The sequence below is a fragment of the Tachyglossus aculeatus genome, chromosome 4 (genome assembly GCF_015852505.1).
Source record: "Tachyglossus aculeatus isolate mTacAcu1 chromosome 4, mTacAcu1.pri, whole genome shotgun sequence".
Lineage (NCBI taxonomy): Eukaryota > Metazoa > Chordata > Mammalia > Monotremata > Tachyglossidae > Tachyglossus > Tachyglossus aculeatus.
Genome location: NC_052069.1, coordinates 38,106,138 through 38,125,292, shown reverse-complemented (window position 1 = coordinate 38,125,292; position 19,155 = coordinate 38,106,138). Strand labels below are relative to the sequence as shown.

The 19,155-nt window shown below is 42.8% G+C and overlaps 1 protein-coding gene across 1 annotated transcript in view; it reads left to right on the top strand.

Annotated features, from left to right (window-relative positions):
- Nucleotides 1–19,155, top strand: part of SYDE2 (synapse defective Rho GTPase homolog 2) — a 75,048-nt gene that overhangs the window by 25,438 nt on the left and 30,455 nt on the right. Inside the window, exon 3 of the mRNA XM_038745997.1 lies at nucleotides 12,964–14,066. Coding sequence (XP_038601925.1) covers nucleotides 12,964–14,066 — 1,103 coding nt within the window. The remainder of the gene's footprint in view (nucleotides 1–12,963; nucleotides 14,067–19,155) is intronic.

The following is a 19,155-nucleotide window of genomic DNA, read 5'->3' as shown; positions in this document are numbered from 1 at the left end:
CATTATCATTCTTTCCCAAGTGCTTAGTACAGTGCTGTGCACATAGTAAGCTCTCAATAAATGCCACTGATTGATTTATTATATAGCCTCTTCATACAATGGGGAGAGCTGGTAGAGAGCCTTGAAGCCAGGCAGGTAGAGTTTTTCCTTGATACCGAAGGAAATGTATTTTTGATGAGTAGAGAACTGATGAATGCTGTTTGGAAAAGTGTGGTTTATAATATGGTAAAGTGTGATAATTCTTCCAGGGCCTTTCTTGAGTTTCAAGTTCTTCTATTTTCTTTGCCTTTCCTGTAGTGGGGGCGCAAAGTATTCAAGCAAAAGGAGGAAAGGAAGGGAAAAAAAAAAGCCATGGTTAATCCTTGAACAGTGGATAAAGGCTGTGTGGCAAATAGTCATTTTCACTTCCGTATCCAACTTTGGCGTTGCCTATTTGGTGTAAATCATTTGCTCACAGTGTACAAATTTAAGTATACTTCAATTGATCTATATATTTAGAAAGCAGTACGCTTAAAGCAGTAAAAAAAACCCACCCTATAATTTACCGTAACAGTGAGACTATTTAAATATCTTTACTTTTCATTCAATTTTGGCCCTAAATTTAGTTGAATGTACATTCCTCATTAAGGATAACATTTGTCTTCAGTTATGCCAAATCTGAGTATCAAAATGTATAAATATCTGTGCTGTGTGAGTAGAAAAAAAACACCTTGTAAATAAAAAATAGATTGTTTTCTGTATCACAAGAAGTTAATATATTATTCTATAAGGCTTAAACTAAGTCTCCTGAGAGCTGAGACTTGTGGTGCCTAGTCTTACAGTGAGTTTCGGATAAGTTAAATTCTTGAAAATAGCTCTAGAAAGGCTTTGCACTTCATAGGTAATCTGTATTACCAAACCAAAATACCATATTCATTGAGCACTGAGAGTTACATTGGCATAAATATTTCTTTCATTCACCAAGATTGCATTTCTAAACATTTTTATTATTTTTTCATATGTGTGTTACAAATGAAATCATCTTCTAGACTGTGAGCCCGCTGTTGGGTAGGGACCATCTCTATAGGTTGCCAATTTGTACTTCCCAAGCGCTTAGTGCTCTGCACACAGTAAGCGCTCAATAAATACGATTGAATGAATGGTTTTTTGAAATCATAATATTTGTAGGGAAATGCTCAAAGAAATATACTGTATTTGGAATAGAACATTAGGAATGAAAGTGGCAGCATGGTGGAGAGTATAGGTTATCATTAACCTTCGATTTGAGTACTTACCATTTATCAAATACATAAATATGAAATATATCAAATACGTAAATAAACCTGGACAAGCTAAGTACAGATCCCAGGCCTGAGAGTCAGAAGGACCTAAGTTCTAATCCCGGCTCTGCCACTTGTCGGCTGTGTGACCTTGGGTAAGTCACTTCACTTTGGTGGGCCTCAATTCCCTCATTTGTAAAATGGGGATTAAGACCGTGAGCCCCATATGAGACATGGACCGTGTCCAACCTGATTAGCTTGTATCTACCCCACGCTCAGTACAGTGCCTGGCACATCTTAAACACTCAACAACTATCCTAAAAAAGTCAGTGTTCAGTTGGTACAGGCACCATTGAGTTTTACAGTAAGTAGTTTAGATGACCTCAATTAATGCCTTAAGAATTTAACCACATCATAGAGGGATTGTGGTTCATTTAATTAGGATTAAATGAATAAGAAGAATGCAGACTTGATTTGGGAAGTATAGGTGGAAGAAACAGAATCCTGACCCTACAGCTTTTAGAACTGGATGCCTAACCTTGCCCATCTGATGAGATCTGAGTGGTTGCAAAAGAACTAACTGCAGCTTTCTGGCCTGTTTGTTGGGGTTTTTTGTTGTTGTTTTATGGTATTCGTTCCGTCCTCCAATGTGTCAGGCAGTATACTAAGCACGGGGTTAGTTACAAGTTACTGAAGTTGGATACAGTCCCTGTCCCACATGAGCTCACAGTCTTAATCCCCAGTTTACAGATGAGGTAACTGAAACACAGAGAAGTGAAGAGACTTGCCCAAGGTCACACAGCGGACAAGTGGTGGAGTTGGGCTTAGACCCAGGGTCCTCCTTTTCTAGCGTTTTCTCTCCCAGACCCCACCTTCTTCAAATCCCCTTTCACTCTGCACTTAAAATGCAGGGTAGGGACTGTCTCTATATGTTGCCGACTTGTACTTCCCAAACGCTTAGTACAGCGCTCGGCGTACGGTAGCGCTCAATAAATATAATTGAATGAATGAATGCAAAGTTGGCTCTTACTACTTGATACATTTCTTTTCTCTTATTAAAGATGAAATTTCCTGATCTCGTACCCCATTTAGTGCAAACACAGCTGAACTTTACCAACCCACCTTGGAAAAATAAAATAATGATTAGTAAACGATCAAATCAGTGTAAGCTTCCTTAAAGGTAAATCTCCTTTTTTAATGAAAGTTAAGGATAAAGGAAATTTCACGTTCAGTTTATAGAAAAAGCAACTTTATTTAAACTTAGTTTTTATGTAGAGCAGTTTTGAAGCGGAGTGCATCAAAGGGAGCAAATTGCACACCAGTCAAGACTCCTTGCTTGGAGTATAGAACAGAAATAAAACACCATTTCCAAATCCCAACAAACAGAATTTAGGTGACCATTCTTCCTGTCATCATTCCGCATTTCAAAAATATACAACAGTCATGAGTAGAAGATACCCCGCTTCCAAAGTATTTAAAGACATTTCCTTACTAGGCCTGCCCAAGAAGCAGGTTATCCTGGACAACTTGTTTTCTCAAACAATATTTTAGGAAACTGTTCTGGAAATAGGTAGTTGAGAAAACAAGCATGCATTTTGGAGTTATATTTAATCACATTTTGTGGGAGTAACATTGTGTAAAATTTTTTAAAGTTTTTAGTCCTTCAGTTCTCCAAATAGCGTATATTTTTGAACCCCCATTCAGGCTTTATTGGCACATCGTGTGAATCTTGATTTTCATGGTGTTGGGACTTTCACATTCTCTGCTAGCAACATAAATCATTTTAACCATTCAGTGTTGACCGAAGCACAAGTTGCAAACACCAAAGTCAGAATGTTAGACTGACCTCTTGGTTTTAGTGAAATGGAGGAAGTTAAGTATGTTGGCTAGCTTTTTTCAAACCTGTGCCAGAGATTGTTGACAGAAAAGGAAGATTAATGTTAGCAGACTACAGCATAGCCCTGATTGCTAGAGAATGCTTCAAGCCAGCCCCAGCCCACCAGCGGGATTGTGCTGTGATTTGCTGTATAAGGGAACGCTTTGTCCAATTTTATCAAGCACCACATTTCTTACTAACCGCTTGCCAGCAAAGCAAGGCAGGCATGCTCAAAATAATCCTCTCCCTGTAAGGAAACTACTTCTACTTCAAAGAGGGTACATGAAGTAGGGAAAATAAGGAAACTTTTTCACTGGAAAAGAGTTCTTATCTTATTCTCTGGTCAAAGAACCTGTTGAAGCCTTTTTCATAATTTCTAACTTTATCTCAGAAAATTAGGAATGAAACTTGTTGGCGGGATTAGATGCTAATGTGGGGGTGTGGAAAGCGTTTTTTGAACAAAAGGACACACAATTTATGGAAAAAACAGTGCTCTGCACACAGTAATCGCTCAGTAAATACAATTGAATGAATGAACATTTTAATTTTCAAAATTGAATCATTAGTGAAATGCCTAAAACACACTGTATTTTTCTTTTAAGTCATAGAAGATTTACCTAGGAATAAAAGTTATTGTCCATCTCTTCATGTGCTGGTTTTCCTATTTCCCTTTCTGGCTTTTTCAGGGTTCTCAGCCTGTCCTCTAACAACTTTCCTCTCTCTCACCTTTTCTTCCTTCCTTTCCTCTCTCCCTTCTTTTCTCTCCTCCCTCCCTCCCTTTGCCTATCCTCCCCAATGTCTTGTCCCTCCTTTTCCTTTCCTGTTGCTCTTCTCTCTTAGAAAACTTTCTTTGCCCTTTTCTTCCCTCTCCTAATCTCCGCCTCTGACTTTCCCTTTCCATGTTACTCTCTGCTTTTCCTTCTTCCCATCTGTTTCTCTTTTTCTACCTCTTCTCTTTCTTTCCATATTATCCTGTCTCATTTGTCTCCATTTTTTTCCTCGCCATCATTACCAGTCTCTTCCACCTGTAATCCTATAACTTCCCTGCATTTCTCTGGTCGACTATTAGACCTGCATGGTGCACAGTCACCAAGAAGGAAGTAGCTCTCTTTGAGGGAAAAAAGCATCATATTGAAAGAGAGACAAGTAGGCAAAATGGAGTAGCGGATAAACCACGGGCCTGGGAGCCAGAAGGTCATGGGCTCTAATCCCAGCTCCACCACTTTTCTGCTGTGTGACAGAGACAGAGACAGAGAAGTAAAGTGACTTTTAGACTGTGAGCCCCTTTTAGACTGTGAGCCCACTGTTGGGTAGGGACTGTCTCTATATGTTGCCAACTTGTACTTCCCAAGCGCTTAGTACAGTGCTGTGCACACAGTAAGCACTCAATAAATACGATTGATGATGATGATGACTTGCCCAAAGTCACACAGCTGATAATTGGCAGAGCCAGGATTTGAACCCATGACTTCTGACTCCAAAGCCCCGGGCTCTTTCCACTGAGCCATGCTGCTTCTCAGTGCCTCAGTACCCTCTGTAAAATCCGGATTGAGACTGTGAGCTCCATGTGGGACAGAGACTATGTCTAACCCAAGTTGGTTGTATCCACCCCAGGGCTTAATACAATGCTTGGCACACAGTAAGCGCTCAAATACCATTATTATTATTATTATTATTAAAAGAGAAAACTGCACCAGACACTATGAACAAGAACCATACTTACCCACAGTCTTCCCTGAGCTTGGAATCACCCCGCCCCCAGCCTCATATCCAGCAGTCCACCACTCTCTCCACTTTGTAAACCTTCCTAAAATCCCATTTCCTCCAAGAGCCTTCCCTTGGCTAAGCCTTTTATTTCCTCTGTCTGCCTCCCACCACCCCCAGTGTCGATTATGAACTTGGCTGTGGTACTCACCCCAGCCCCACAATACTAATGTTTATATTCTTATACTGTACTCTTCCCCCATTCCTAATCTATTGTGTCTGTCTCTCCTGTAGACTGAGCTCATTGTGGGCAGGAATGTGTCTGGTGCTATATTATATTCTCCCAAGCGCTTAGTACGGCACACAGTAAGCGCTCAATAAATACGATTGAATCACTGTATTGTACTTTCCCAAGCGCTTATTTTTTTTATGGTATCTGTTAAACACTTACTATGTGCCAGCCACTGTTCTAAACACTGGGGTAGATAAAAGGTAATCAGATTGGACATAGACCATGTCCTATATGGAGCTCACAGTCTTAGAATCCCCATTTTACAGATGAGAAAACTGAGGCACAGAGAAGTTAAATGACTTGCCCAAGGTCACACAGCACACAAGCGGTGGAGTCAGGATTAGAACCCAGTCCTTCTGACTCCCAGGCCTGTGCTCTATCCACTAGGCAACACTGCTTCCCAGTAACAGTGCTTAGCACATAGTAAGCGCTTAACAAATACCATCATTATTATTAAGCTCTCAATAAGCTTAATAATAGAAGAATAGGGAAGCAGCGTGGCTCAGTGGAAAGAGCCCGGACTTTGGAGTCAGAGGTCACGGGTTTGAATTCCGACTCCGCCACATGTCTGCTGTGTGACCTTGGGCAAGTCACTTCACTTCTCTGAGCCTCAGTTCCTTCATCAGTAAAATGGGGATGAAGACTGTGAGCCCCACGGGGGACAACCTGATCACTTCGTAGCCCCCCCAGCGCTTAAAACAGTGCTTTGCACATAGTAAGTGCTTAACAAATTTCAGCATTATTATTATTAATAATAAATATAATTGATTGAATGGTATTTATTGAGTGCTTACTATGTGCAGAGCATTGTTCTAGTTGCTTGGGAAAGTACAATGCAGTATTATTGGTTGGCATGATCCTTGTCCACAGTTATCTTACAATCCACAGGGCATGCAGATATTAAATTACAGATAGGGAAAATAGTAGATTATAAGAATTTGTACAAAATTGCTGTGGGGCTGGGGGATTGGAGAAGCAGCGTGGCTCAGTGCAAAGAGCCCGGGCTTTGGAGTCAGAGATCATGGGTTCAAATCCCAGCGACGCCAATTGTCAACTGTGTGACTTTGGGCAAGTCGCTTCACTTCTCCAGGCCTCAGTTCCCTCATCTGTAAAATGGGGATGAAGCCTGTGAGCCTGTGGGCAACCTGATTACCTTGTACCCCCCCCCCAGCGCTTAGAACAGTGCTTTGCACATAGTAAGCGCTTAATAAATGGCATTATTATTATTATTATTATTATTATTATTATTATTATTATGAAGGGGTACAGAGCCGAGTGCATATGTGATAAAGAACGGGGGCAGGGAGGGGAATTGAGAGCTTAGGAAAAGTATTGGAGATGGCATGGCTCAGTGGAAAGAGCCCGGGCTTTTGAGTCAGAGGTCATGGGTTCAAGTCCCGGCTCCGCCAATTGTCAGCTGTGTGACTTTGGGCAAGTCACTTCACTTCTCTGGGCCTCAGTTCCCTCATCTGGAAAATGGGGATGAAGACTGTGAGCCTCCCACGGGACAACCTGATCACCTTGTAACCTCCCCAGCGCTTAGAACACTGCTTTGCACATAGTAAGCGCTTAATAAGTGCCATTATTATCATTATTATTATTATTATTTTAGGAGGATTTTGAGGGTGAGGAGAGTGGTGGACTGTCCCAGACGAAGGGACACGAGAGAATTCCAAGCCAGGCATAGGGGGTGAAATAGGCAAGACTGAGGTACAGTGAGTATGTTGCCATTAGAGGAACAAGATGTATAGGTTGGCTTTTATTAGGAAATCAGTGAGGTAAGGTAAGACAGAGAAAGAGCTGACTGAGTGCCTTAAAGGCACTTAAGGAGTCAGTTGAGGTGCTCAATAAATACCATTCCTGCTCCTATTAAAATTTCTGCTGCTGTGCCAGCTAAAAAACATAACTCTAAACAAACAATTTTAATTTTAATTTTGCCTTTTAGAGCTGGGCCATTGTACCTTCCCCTTTATTTTCTGGGTAATGAGTAGTTTATCTCTAGGGCGGTTGAAATTAAATGAAACATTTGGACTAATTCAGTAAGAATAGTAGAATCTCAGATGAAATGTGGCTTTGACTTCAGGAAATGGAAGCAGTGTTTGACTTTTTCCCCTTCTAGAATAACCTTCGCTTCTGTTGAGCGAAGAGCACTGTTTTATATTCTAAGCTGTTTGTCTCATTGTAGGGAGGGAATGTGTCTGTTTATTGTTCTGTTGTGCTCTCTCAAGCACTTAGTACAGTGCTCTTCACACAGTAAGCACTCAATAAATACGATTGAATTGAATTGAGTGCTGCTGAGGAGGAGGAATGCAAATATAATAAGGGAGAACAAACTGATGATTCATAATGAAACCCTTTAATAATTAATCAGTCAACTGTATTTATTGAGCACTTAGTGAAGAGCACTGTACTGTGCATTTGGGAGAGTACACATAACAGAGTTGGTAGACACATTCCCTGCTCACAACGAGCTTACAGTCTAAAGGGGGAGACAGACATTAATATCAATAAATAAACAGTGCTTTGCACATAGTAAGCGCTTAACAAATGCCATTATTATTATTATTAAATAAATAAATTACGAATATGTGCTTAAGTGCCATGGGGCTGAAGCGGGGGTACAAATTCAAGTGCAAGGGTGACAAAGAAGGGAGTGGGAGAAGAGGAATTGAGGGCTTAATCAGGGAAGGCCTCTTGGAGGAGATGTGCTTTTACTATGACTTGGAAGGGAGAGGAGAGTGATCCTCCGAAGGATATTATGAGGGAGGGAGCTCCACTCCAGATGCAGGATGTGGGCAAGAGGTTTGGGGTGAGACATGATTCAGATTCACACAGTAAGCAGATTCAAGCTGAGTTTTTTGCTGTTGTGATTCAAATAACCCTCTGAATGCATTCTCTCATGCATCATAGAGCAAAGAGCTCCTAATTGTGATTCAAAACCATGAATACAGCTTTTTGCTGGCTTTTACTTTCTTTCCAGAAATCCCATCTCAATCAGTGGTATTTATTAAGTGCTTACTGTGTGCAGAGCTCTGTATTAAGCACTTGGGAAAATACAATAGAGTTGGGAGACATGACCTCTTTTTTATAGTATTTGTTAAGCACTTACTATGTGCCAGGCACTGTACTAAGCACAGGGGTAGATACAAATTTATCAGATTGGAAGCTAAACTCTCTTCCTCCCTTCAAAGCCCCACTGAGAGCTCACCTCCTCCAGGAGGCCTTCCCAGACTGAACTCCTCCATCCTCTCCTCCTCCTCCCCTCCCCATCGCCCCTACTCCCTCCCTCTGCCCTACCCCTTTCCCCTCCCCACAGCACTTGTATATATTTGTACATATTTATCACCTGTCTACTTGTTCTGTTTTGCTGTCTGTCTCCCCCTTCTAGACTGTGAGCCCTTTGTTGGGTAGGGACCGTCTCTAAATATGGCCAAATTGTACTTTCCAAGCGGTTAGTACAGTGCTCTGCACACAGTAAGTGTTCAATAAATATGATTGAATAAATAAATGAATTGCGAGCTAATCAGATCAGTTCATGTCCGTCATGGGGCTCATAGTCTTAATCCCTACTTTACAGATGAGGTAACTGAGGCACAGAGGAGTTAAGTGACTTACCCAAGGTCACACAACAGACGGGCAGTGGAGCCAGGATTAGAACCCTGGTCCTTCTGAGTCCCAGGCCCGTGCGCTATCCATTAAGCCACCCTGCTTCTTTGCCCTCTGCCCTGGTGCTAGATGTGCATTAGTTGCCAAATAGGCAGTTAAATTATTTCCAGGGGGAAGTAGGATATAAGAAGCAATTCTAGACTGTGAGCCCGTTGTTGGGTAGGGACCGTCTCTATATGTTGCCAATTTATACTTCCCAAGCACTTAGTACAGTGGTCTGCACACAGTAAGCGCTCAATAAATGCGATTGAATGAATGAATTCCCAAAGAGTACATCAGTATTTATCTAGCTCGTACTGAGACCAAAGCAGTGTACTAACCTCTTGGGAGAGTAAAACAGAAGCAAAATACATAGTCTCTGCCCTCAAGCAGTGAACCATCTTAAGGGCAGAAGATGAACATAAATTATTTATAAGCAGCAGAGCAGGAGGAAAGAGCATGGATATAATAGGAAAAATAGTTATATCAACTGAATACATAGTTGGTTATTAAAATAAAAATGTTAGTAGGTCCTAAGGATAGGGATAAAATACACAGATGCCTGTAGCCAGGGAATATGTCTACCAACTCTGTTGATTTGTACTCTCCCAAGCGCTCAGTATAGTGCTCTGTACACAGTAAGGGCTCAGTAAATACCACTGATTAGATGTTGGGTCTATGGTTCACCTTGAGGACCACTTAAAAAACACTCCTACAGGCCAATGTGTAGAAACCATATTGTCTTTCCCTCAGAAAGTTGTGTTTTTCTAAGTGTTCATTGATTCTGAACTTTTTTCTAGATTCTGCCAATTTTCCAGAAAGAAAGGGAGAGTCGTATGTATAATTCAGGATCACCACTGAGAAGCGGCCTAACAGTGGTTAGACCACGGGTCTGAGAGTCAGAAAAAGCTGGGTTCTAATTCTGACTCTGCCATTTGTCGGTTGTATGACATGGGGCAAGTCATTTAACTTCTCAATGCCTGTTACTGATCTGTAAAATGAGGATTGATTATGTGAGCCCCATGAAGGACATGAAATGTGCCCAATCTGATAGCCTGTATCTACCCCGGGGCTTAGTACAGTGATAAGTGTACCTGTGATCCGTGATAAGCACTGTGATCCGTGATAAGCACCGAATACCATCACAAAACCCCCCCAAACCCAGAAATACTGTGGAACTGTTCTTCCAAGTGGGAGCTGACACTGGCGATCATCAGTCTTTTACAACAATGGCCATTTGGTGTGATGCTGACCACCTCGCCAGGAGTTCACAATTCTTTCAGAACTTTAGTGGAGCTGTCACCTGGTCACAATGATTTGTTTACAACTACTGTATTAATTAGGTCTTAAAAGCCCTTTGTGGTTTCTGTAATTTGAGTCAGTTCCTTCTGCTTCCAAGAAACAATTCGGGGGTGGGGATTTCTCTCAACATCTTGAGAAAAGACAGAAAGAGTTCATTGAACCCAAAGGTTATGGCCTCTTTCCCTGTGATCACCAACTGTCCCCCTCCGCTCCCTTGCCAGCTTCCCATTTTTGCTAGGTACAGAGCTCCAGCATTCATTGCAAGATCACCTTTCAACCCTTTGGCTTGTTTTATTTCCTTTTTGCATCAGAACTTCCACTCTTTATGGGTTTTCCTGTACTCGCTAAGATGATTTTTTCCCCTTTTTTGAAAGGTGGGGCTTTTTTTTTCCCCCTTATGACTTATTCTAGTCTGCCAGTTGGCCATGCAAGATTTCTATTTGGTCACCTGTTGGTTTTTGTTGTTTTTGTATTGAAGTAGTGTGGCCTAGTGGAAAGAACAAGGGCCTGGGAATCAGAGGACCTGGGTTCTAATCCCGGTTCTGCCATTCTTTCGCGTGAACTTTGGCAAGTCGCTTCACTTCTCTGGGCCTCGGTTACCTCATCTGTGAAATGGGGATTAAAACTTGAGCCCTGTGGAACAGGGACTGTGTACAACCCTATTATCTTGTATCTTATCCCAGTGCTTAGTACAGTGTCTGCCACATGGAAAGCACTTAACAAATACCATAAAAAACACATTTTACCCATGTCTCATGGTGATTTTAACAGTCTCCAGCATCTAGGAGATTACTCATTTTTTTAGCTACTACTTTTAGCTTGTTTCTAAGTAAGGTCTGTAACTTTTCATAGTTCTCGTTTCTAAAATGTCATATCCTTCCTTGCACTGACTTTTTTGGGTCTATCCTCCAAAGCCAGAATGTTAAATGCAGTAGGATCATGGTTACTGTGGAAGAGTGACACTCCCACGTTCGCTTCCTGTCTCTGGTTGTTACTATCCAGAATTTAACCCAGCATATTGTCTCTCTGGGTACTCAGGTAGTTCCAAAGACCTCGATTCCACTTTTCATTTTGATGAGATCTTTTGCACATCTATGAGAGGATAGTTATTCCTGGCTACCCTACTTTCTCAGTTCCCCAGTAACATCTTGCTAGATCTTCTAGACTGTGAGCTCCTTGCGGGCAAGGAATGCAGAGAAGCAGTGTGGCTCATTGGAAAGAGCACGGGCTTGGGAGTCAGAGGTCATGGATTCTAATTCCCGCTCCGCCACTTGTCAGCTGTGTGACTTTGGGCAAGTCACTTAACTTCTCTGTGCCTCAGTTTCCTCATCTGTAAAATGGGGATTAGGATTGTGAGCCCCATGTGGGACAACCTGGCAACCTTGATGACCTTGTATCCCCCCAGTGCTTAGAACAGTGCTTGGCACATGGTAAGAGCTTAACAAATACCAACATTATTATTATTATTACTATCTACCTACTTTGTTGTATTCTACTCTCCAAGTGTTCAGTACAGTGCTCTACACACATTAAAAGCCATTGATTAGCTTTCACATATGGCTAGATTAGTTATTTCCTCCACCATTCGGCACTCCCTATTTGCAACATCGCCCTTCTGAGCATCTTGACTTACATATTTTTCTGTTGCTTAAGTCACCCTGATTTATCTGCATACCCATTTTTCCATTCTTTTATTCTTCCTATTTGTAATTATTCTGTGTCTGTCGTCCTCGCTTTAATTGTAAACCCTAAACGTGGATGTCTTACAATGCTGTTGTCCTCTCCCAAGTACTCAGTACAGTGCTCTGCACTCAGTAGGCACTCAATAAATACCGTTGATTGAGAGATTATGTGAAGTTGCTAGCTATCAGGTTATACATTGTAAGTGTTTTCTGGTTTACTTTTGTTGGGTTTGGTAACTATATTACATATTTACAAGTTATAAATCTTAAGTGTTGGTATTTGGTATTTGTTAAGTGCTTACAATGTGCCAGGCACCATACTAACAGCTAGGATAAATACGAGCTAATAAGTGTGGACACAGGAGCCCACTGTTGGGTAGGGACTGTCTCTATATGTTGCCAGCTTGTTCCCAAGCGCTTAGTACAGTGCTCTGCACACAGTAAGCGCTCAATAAATACGATTGATTGATTGATTGACACAGTCCATGTCCCACCTAGGGCCCACAGTCTCAATCCTCATTTTACAGATGAGATAACTGAGGCAAAGAGAAGTGAAGTGACTTGTCCAAGATCAAACAGCAGACAAATGGGCAGGGAACGTGTCTGCTAATTCTGTTGTATCATACTCTCCCAAGAGCTGAGTACAGTGCTCTGCACATAGTAAGTGCTCAATAAATACCAATGATTGATTGGTTGATTTAAATGGCAGAACTGGGATTATTCATTCATTCATTCAATCGTATTTATTGAGTGCTTACTGTGGGCAGACCACTGTACTAAGCCCTTAGGACCCAGAAACTTCTGGGCTTGTGCTTCCACTAGGTCTCACTGTTCTCTCTCCTACTTAGACTGTTAATTTTACATGTGGGCAACTCGACTTGCTTGAATTCACCCCAGCGCTTAGTACAGTTCCTGGCACCTAGTAAACGCTTAACAAATACCACAAGCTTTGTTCTTGTTCAGGCTCTGCTCTTCTGGTCTGCCTTCCCCTCCCCTCTTAGTTTTGTCCTTCCTGTTCCCCACCTCACCAGTCCCCTAGCTCTACTCTTCTGCGGCTATGGAATATTTTCTTTCAGCAACCCTTTTTGCCGCTCCCATCCAGGGCTGCTTTCAATGTCAAAACGAGTGCGGACGAAGGTATTAAAATGGAAATGGAGACTCGGCCTTGCAACTTGCTAATTTTTTTTCCTTTTGTTTTTCAAGGTCCCGGAATTTTAGCTACTGCCAATAAAACCGACTCGGGAGGATCGCAGCCATCTCCTCTGAGTCCTAATCCTGCGAAAAAAGGCAGTTCGATCAACTGGTCTTTTCCAGATAAAATCAAATCTCCCAGAACTGTGAGAAAACTTTCCATGCGAATGAAAAAATTACCAGACCTTAGCAGAAAGCTAAGTGTCAAAGGGATCTCGAGCCATATTAACGGTTCCGACCACTCTTCTTCCTCCGGGCCTAAGGGTAACTGTCAGGATGCAGGCCGCGGGGCCCCAGTGCCTTCTAGAAATGCAACCACGGCCACTAAAAGGAACGTTATCAGCCTTTATCATCTCGACAGCAGTGTTTCTTCTCAGCACAGCTGTAAAAAGAAAAATTCGGGGAGTTCTAAGCCCTCCTGCAGGGGAGGTTACCTCAGCGATGGAGATTCTCCCGAGCTTCTAACTAAATCGGCCAAACACACCACGGAACACAAATTTGGGAAAGGAAAGGAAGCCCCGCCGAACTGTACCAAACCCGAAATAGACATCGATGCTTTCAGGCATTACAGCTTTTCTGACCAACCCAGGTGCTCGCAGTACATATCTGGGCTCATGAGTGTGCATTTTTACGGGGCTGAGGACTTGAAACCGCCTCGGATGGATTCCAAAGACGTGTTTTGTGCAATTCAGGTAGACTCGGTGAACAAAGCAAGGACTGCTTTGCTCACCTGTAAGACCACCTTTTTAGACATGGATCACACCTTCAACATAGAAATCGAAAACGCGCAGCATCTGAAGTTAGTGGTCTTCAGCTGGGAATCCACCCCGAGGAAGAATCGCGTGTGCTGTCATGGGACGGTTGTTCTCCCCACTCTGTTCCGAGTGACCAAGACCCATCAGTTGGCTGTCAAACTCGAGCCCAGAGGCCTTATTTATGTGAAAGTGACTCTTATGGAGCAGTGGGAGAATTCTCTTCAGGGGCTGGATGCAAATCGAGAGCCGGTCATATTCGGGGTAGAGGCTCGCAAAGTGGTGGAGAAGGAGAATGTGGGGTTGATGGTGCCACTGTTGATTCGGAAGTGTATTGTGGAGATTGAAAAGAGAGGCTGTCAGGTATTGTTCTATTTTTTTGTGGGTGCGTGTGCTTTTTTGAATACTGTCCTATGGCAACAAGGCAGCCCTGTTCTTCTGTGTGTTTTTAATTCATGTCCGAACTTTTAGGGCCTGGTGGGAAGCAGCATGGCTTAGTGGATAGAGCATTGAGTCAGAAGGAACTGGGTTCTAATCCTGGCTCTGGTCTGCTGAGTGACCTAGGGCAAGCCACTTTGCTTTTCTGGGCATCAGTTACCTCATCTGTGAAATGGGGATTAAGAATATGAGCCAGCCCTGTGTGGGACAGTGACCGTGTCCAACCTGATTAACTTGTTTCTACTCCAGTGCTGAGAACAGTGCTTGGCACATAGTAAGCACTTAACAAGTACCATTATTAGTAGTAATAATAATAATAAAATAATAAAAGGGGGAAAGCATGTATTTTGGTGCCCTCCCAAGAGCTTAGTACAGTGCTGTTCAATATATTTTATTTTGCTAATATGTTTTGTTCTGTTGTCTGTCTTCCCCTTCTAGACTGTGAGCCCGCTGTTGGGTATGGACCGCCTGTATATGTTGCCAACTTGTACTTCCCAAGCGCTTAGTACAGTGCTCTGCACACAGTAAGCGCTCAATAAATAGGATTGAATGAATGAATGCTGGGAGTTCAGTAAATGCCTTTGAATAATAATAATAATGATGATGATGGCATTTATTAAGCACTGACTATGTGCTAAACACTGTTCTAAGCGCTAGGGAGGTTACAAGGTGATCAGGTTGGCCCACAGGGGGCTCACAGTCTTCAACCCCATTTTACAGATGAGGGAACTGAGGCCCAGAGAAGTTAAGTGGCTTGCCCAAAGTCATACAGCTGACAGTTGGCGGAGCAGGGATTTGAACCCATGACCTCTGACTCCAAAGCCCGGGCTCTTTCCACTGAGCCACACTGCTTTGAATGAATGGGTGGGTGAGTGAGTGGATGAGGGAGTGAGTGAGGAGTCAATGAGAGTTGGCCATCTCAATATCTAAGTTTATTCCCTCAACGAACCAAGATCCAGCTTAGACTGTGAGCCCCGTGTGGGACAGGGACTGTGTCCAAACTGATTAATTTGTATCTACTCCAGTGCTTAGAGCAGTGCTTGATGCAGAGTAAGAGCTTAACAAGTACCAATACAAGAATAATAAAATTCAATAGGTCCTCCCCTTGGTTTTCTCCCTTTTTTTTTCCCATTATTGCCTGTTGCTAAAAGCATGTTTCGGTCAGCAGTTGGACAGGAAGTTATGTGATACAGGAGAATTGTTGTCTTGTGAAGCAGAACTTGCCCCTTGAGGGATTGAAGACCTCCATTTTAATAGTCGTGATGATATTTACTAAATTATTATTAAGTTAAATTTATCTCTCCGAAGCCCTGTGCTAAACCTTGGGGTAGATGCAGGATCATAGGCTTGGACACAGTCCTTATCCCAAACTGTTTCCCATAGTCCAAGAGGGAAGGAGAAAAGATATATTATTCCCATTTTACAGATGAGGAAAGTCAGGCACAGAGAAGTGAAGTGATTTGCCCCACGTCATTCAGCCGACGAGTGGCAAAGATGGGCTAAAACCCGGCCCTCCTGATTCCCAGGCCCGTGGTTTTTCCACTAAGCCGAACTGCTTTTTGTGGTATTCCAATGAAAAGCAGAATTGGGTAGGCAAGTGGAGCAGCAGCCTGGTTCTCTTTCCTGGGTTTCCTCTTCTTCTCTCTATATACTGGAAGCTCGCTGTGGGCAGGGAACGTGTCTACCAACGCTGTTATATTGTACCGCCAGTTGTCAGCTGTGTGATTTTGGGCAAGTCACTTCACTTCTCTGTGCCTCAGTTACCTCATCTGTAAAATGGGGATTAAGACTTTGAGCCCCCTGTGGAACAACCTGATCACCTTGTAACCTCCCCAGCACTTAGAACAGTGCTTTGCACATAGTAAGCGCTTAATAAATGCCATCATTATTTTTATTATTACTCTCCCAAGCACTTAGTATGGCAGTCTGAACACAGTAAGCGCTCAATGAATACCTCCGATCAATTAATACCGAAAATTATCCTAATGAAGAAAATATTATACTCTCCCTAACACTTAGGTCAGTAAGCGCTGAGTAAAGACTATTCATTGATATTATGCATTCTTCCTTTCCTCACCTTTCCTAGTCAAATTGTAGATTGTTTCTAAAAGCATTAGAAAGAGGATGATGAGCAAGATGCTTAAATGTACGATAGTAGGGAGTTACAGATCGGTGCTATGAATGTCCCAGAGAAACACTACAAGACTATTACCTCATCTTAATGCCATAGGTTAAATTTTTTTTTGGAAAAACGTTATTGAGTATTGGCAGTCAGATGTATTTCTGTTGTATCTCAAAACTTCACCATATCTCACGGTTGAGTCAAAGGGAAAATTTAAAGAGAAGTCACTGCCAAATGCATGTCTACTGTCACCCTCAAATCTGACACTTGAGCATAAACGTGAAAGAATTCCAACCAGGGCATACATAGTTTAACACTGAATTCGTTCTGTATTTTTTTCCCCTTCATTAACACTTGCACACTCAGTGTATGAAATGTTGCTTAGAGTTGAGCAACAGTACTTTTCATTTCCTTGCCACTTTCCAAATAGGAAAGGCATCTCACACCTGGTATGAGATCTTACACCACTTTCTCTCCTTCACCTTGGTCAGGAAAACTCTGTCCCTCATCAGTTATTAAAATAGCGACTCGTATGTAACAGTGTGAATGTCGCAATACACCCCAGAAGGAACTGCCCTCATTCATTCATTCAATCGTATTTATTGAGCGCTTACTGTGTGCAGAGCACTGTACCGAGCGCTTGGGAAGTACAATTTGGCAACATATAGAGACGGTCCCTACCCAACAGCGGGCTCACAGTCTAGAAGGGGGAGACAGACAACAAAACAAAACATATTAACAAAATAAAATAAATGGAATAGTAAATATGTACAAGTAAAATAAATAGAGTGATAAATATGTACAAACATATATACAGGTGCTGTGGGGAGGGGAAGGAGGTAAGGCAGGGGAGATGAGGAGGGGGGAGGAAGGAGGGGGCTCAGTCTGGGAAGGCCTCCTGGAGGAGGTGAGCTCTCAGTAGGGCTTTGAAGGGAGGAAGATATGATCTCCCATAGGGTTTATGGGCTGTCCTGCTGTTTAATTCGAAGAAAATCTCACCTGTGGAAGTACGTGAATCCTTCAGTGTTCACAATGGATAGAAAATCCCCTCCACTATCCCTCCAAAATCCCTGCACACACTATCCCCACTAGATAAGTGTCTGATGGCAGCTTCCTTGAACGACTTCATTCAGTCATATTTATTGAGCGCTTACTGTGTACAGAGCACTGTACTAAGGCTTCCTGTGGGCTGGGGTGGGAATAGGAGGTTAGCCGCTGAAGGAGACTGGGGCATAAGCAACTCAAGGCCTCAGGCCCCAGTGAAATGGGAGAGGTGGAGGGGTGGCTGCTGGCTGAAGAGGACTTCATTCAATCATATTTATTGAGTGCTTACTGTGTGCAGAGCACTGTACTAAGCATTTAGGAGAATACAATCTAGCAATGAACAGACACATTCCCTACCACAGAGAACAGAGGCAGAGGGGAGAGAGCAGAGCCCTCATCACTTCCAACAGAGCCCCAAAGGCATTTTATATTTATTACTTTATTTCATTAATGATGTGTATATAGCTATAATTCTATTTATTCTGATGGTATTGACACCTGTCTACTTGTTTTGTGTTGTTGTCTGTCTCCCCCTTCTAGACTGTGAGCCTGGTGTTGGGTAGGGACCGTCTCTATATGTTGCCGATTTGTACTTCCCAAGCGCTTAGTACAATGCTCTGCACACGGTTAGCACTCAATAAATACGATTGAATGAATGCAGAGCACTGTGCTAAGCACTTGGGAGAGTACAATATAACCATAAACAGGCACATTCCCTGCCCACAATGAGCTTACAGTCTAGAGGGGAAGACACATTAATATAAATAAATTACAGATAGGTATGTAAGTGCTGTGGGGCTAAGATAATAATAATAATGATGATGGTATTTGTTAAGCGCTTACTATGTGTAAAGCACTGTTCTAAGCGCTGGGGGTTGTCCCACGTGGGGCTCACAATCTTAATCCCCATTTTACAGATGAGGTAACTGAGACACAGAGAAGTGACTTTCCCAAAGTCACACAGCTGACATGTGGCGGAGCCGGGATTAGAACCCACGACCTCTGACTCCCAAGCCCGGGCTCTTTCCACGAAGCCATGCTGCTTCTCTAGAGATGGGGGATGAATAAGGGGAACAAGTCAGGGTGATAATAATAATGGTAATGATGGTAATAATAATAATAATGATGGCATTTGTTAAGCGCTTACTATATGCAAAGCACTGTTCTAAGCGCTGGGGGGGATACAATGTGATCAAGTAGTTGTCCCATGGGGGGCTCACAGTCTTAATTCCCATTTTTCCAGATGAGGGAACTGAGGCTCAGAGAAGTGAAGTGACTTGCCCAAGGTCACACAGCAGTCGTGTGGTGGAGCTGGGATTCGAACCCACGACCTCTGACTCCAAAGCCCGGGCTCTTTCCACTGAGCCACGCTGCTTCTCTGGTATTTGCTAAGCGCTTGCTATGTGCCAAACACTCTACTAAGCACTGGTGCAAATGGGAGTGCTTAGAATTAAGCGCTTAGTACAGTGCTCTGCACACAGTAAGCACTCAATAAATACAATTGATTGATTGATTGAGTGGGAGAAGAGGAAAGGAGGGCTTAGTCGGGGAGGGACTTTTAGAGGAGATATGCCTTGATGGTGGGGGAGAGTAATTGTCGGATATGAGGAGGGAGGGTGTTCCAGGCCAGAGGCAGGACGTGGATGAGGGGTTGGCGGCGAGATAGATGAGAAGGTTAGCATTAAGGTATTATGTGGACAGCCGTGAACAAGTGTCTGCTGTGTGACCTTGGACAAGTCACTTCACTTCTCTGGGCCTCAGGTACCTCATCTGTAAAATGGGAATTAAGATTGTGAGTGCCATGTGGGAGATGGACTGTGTGTCCAGTCTGATTGGCTTGTATCTACT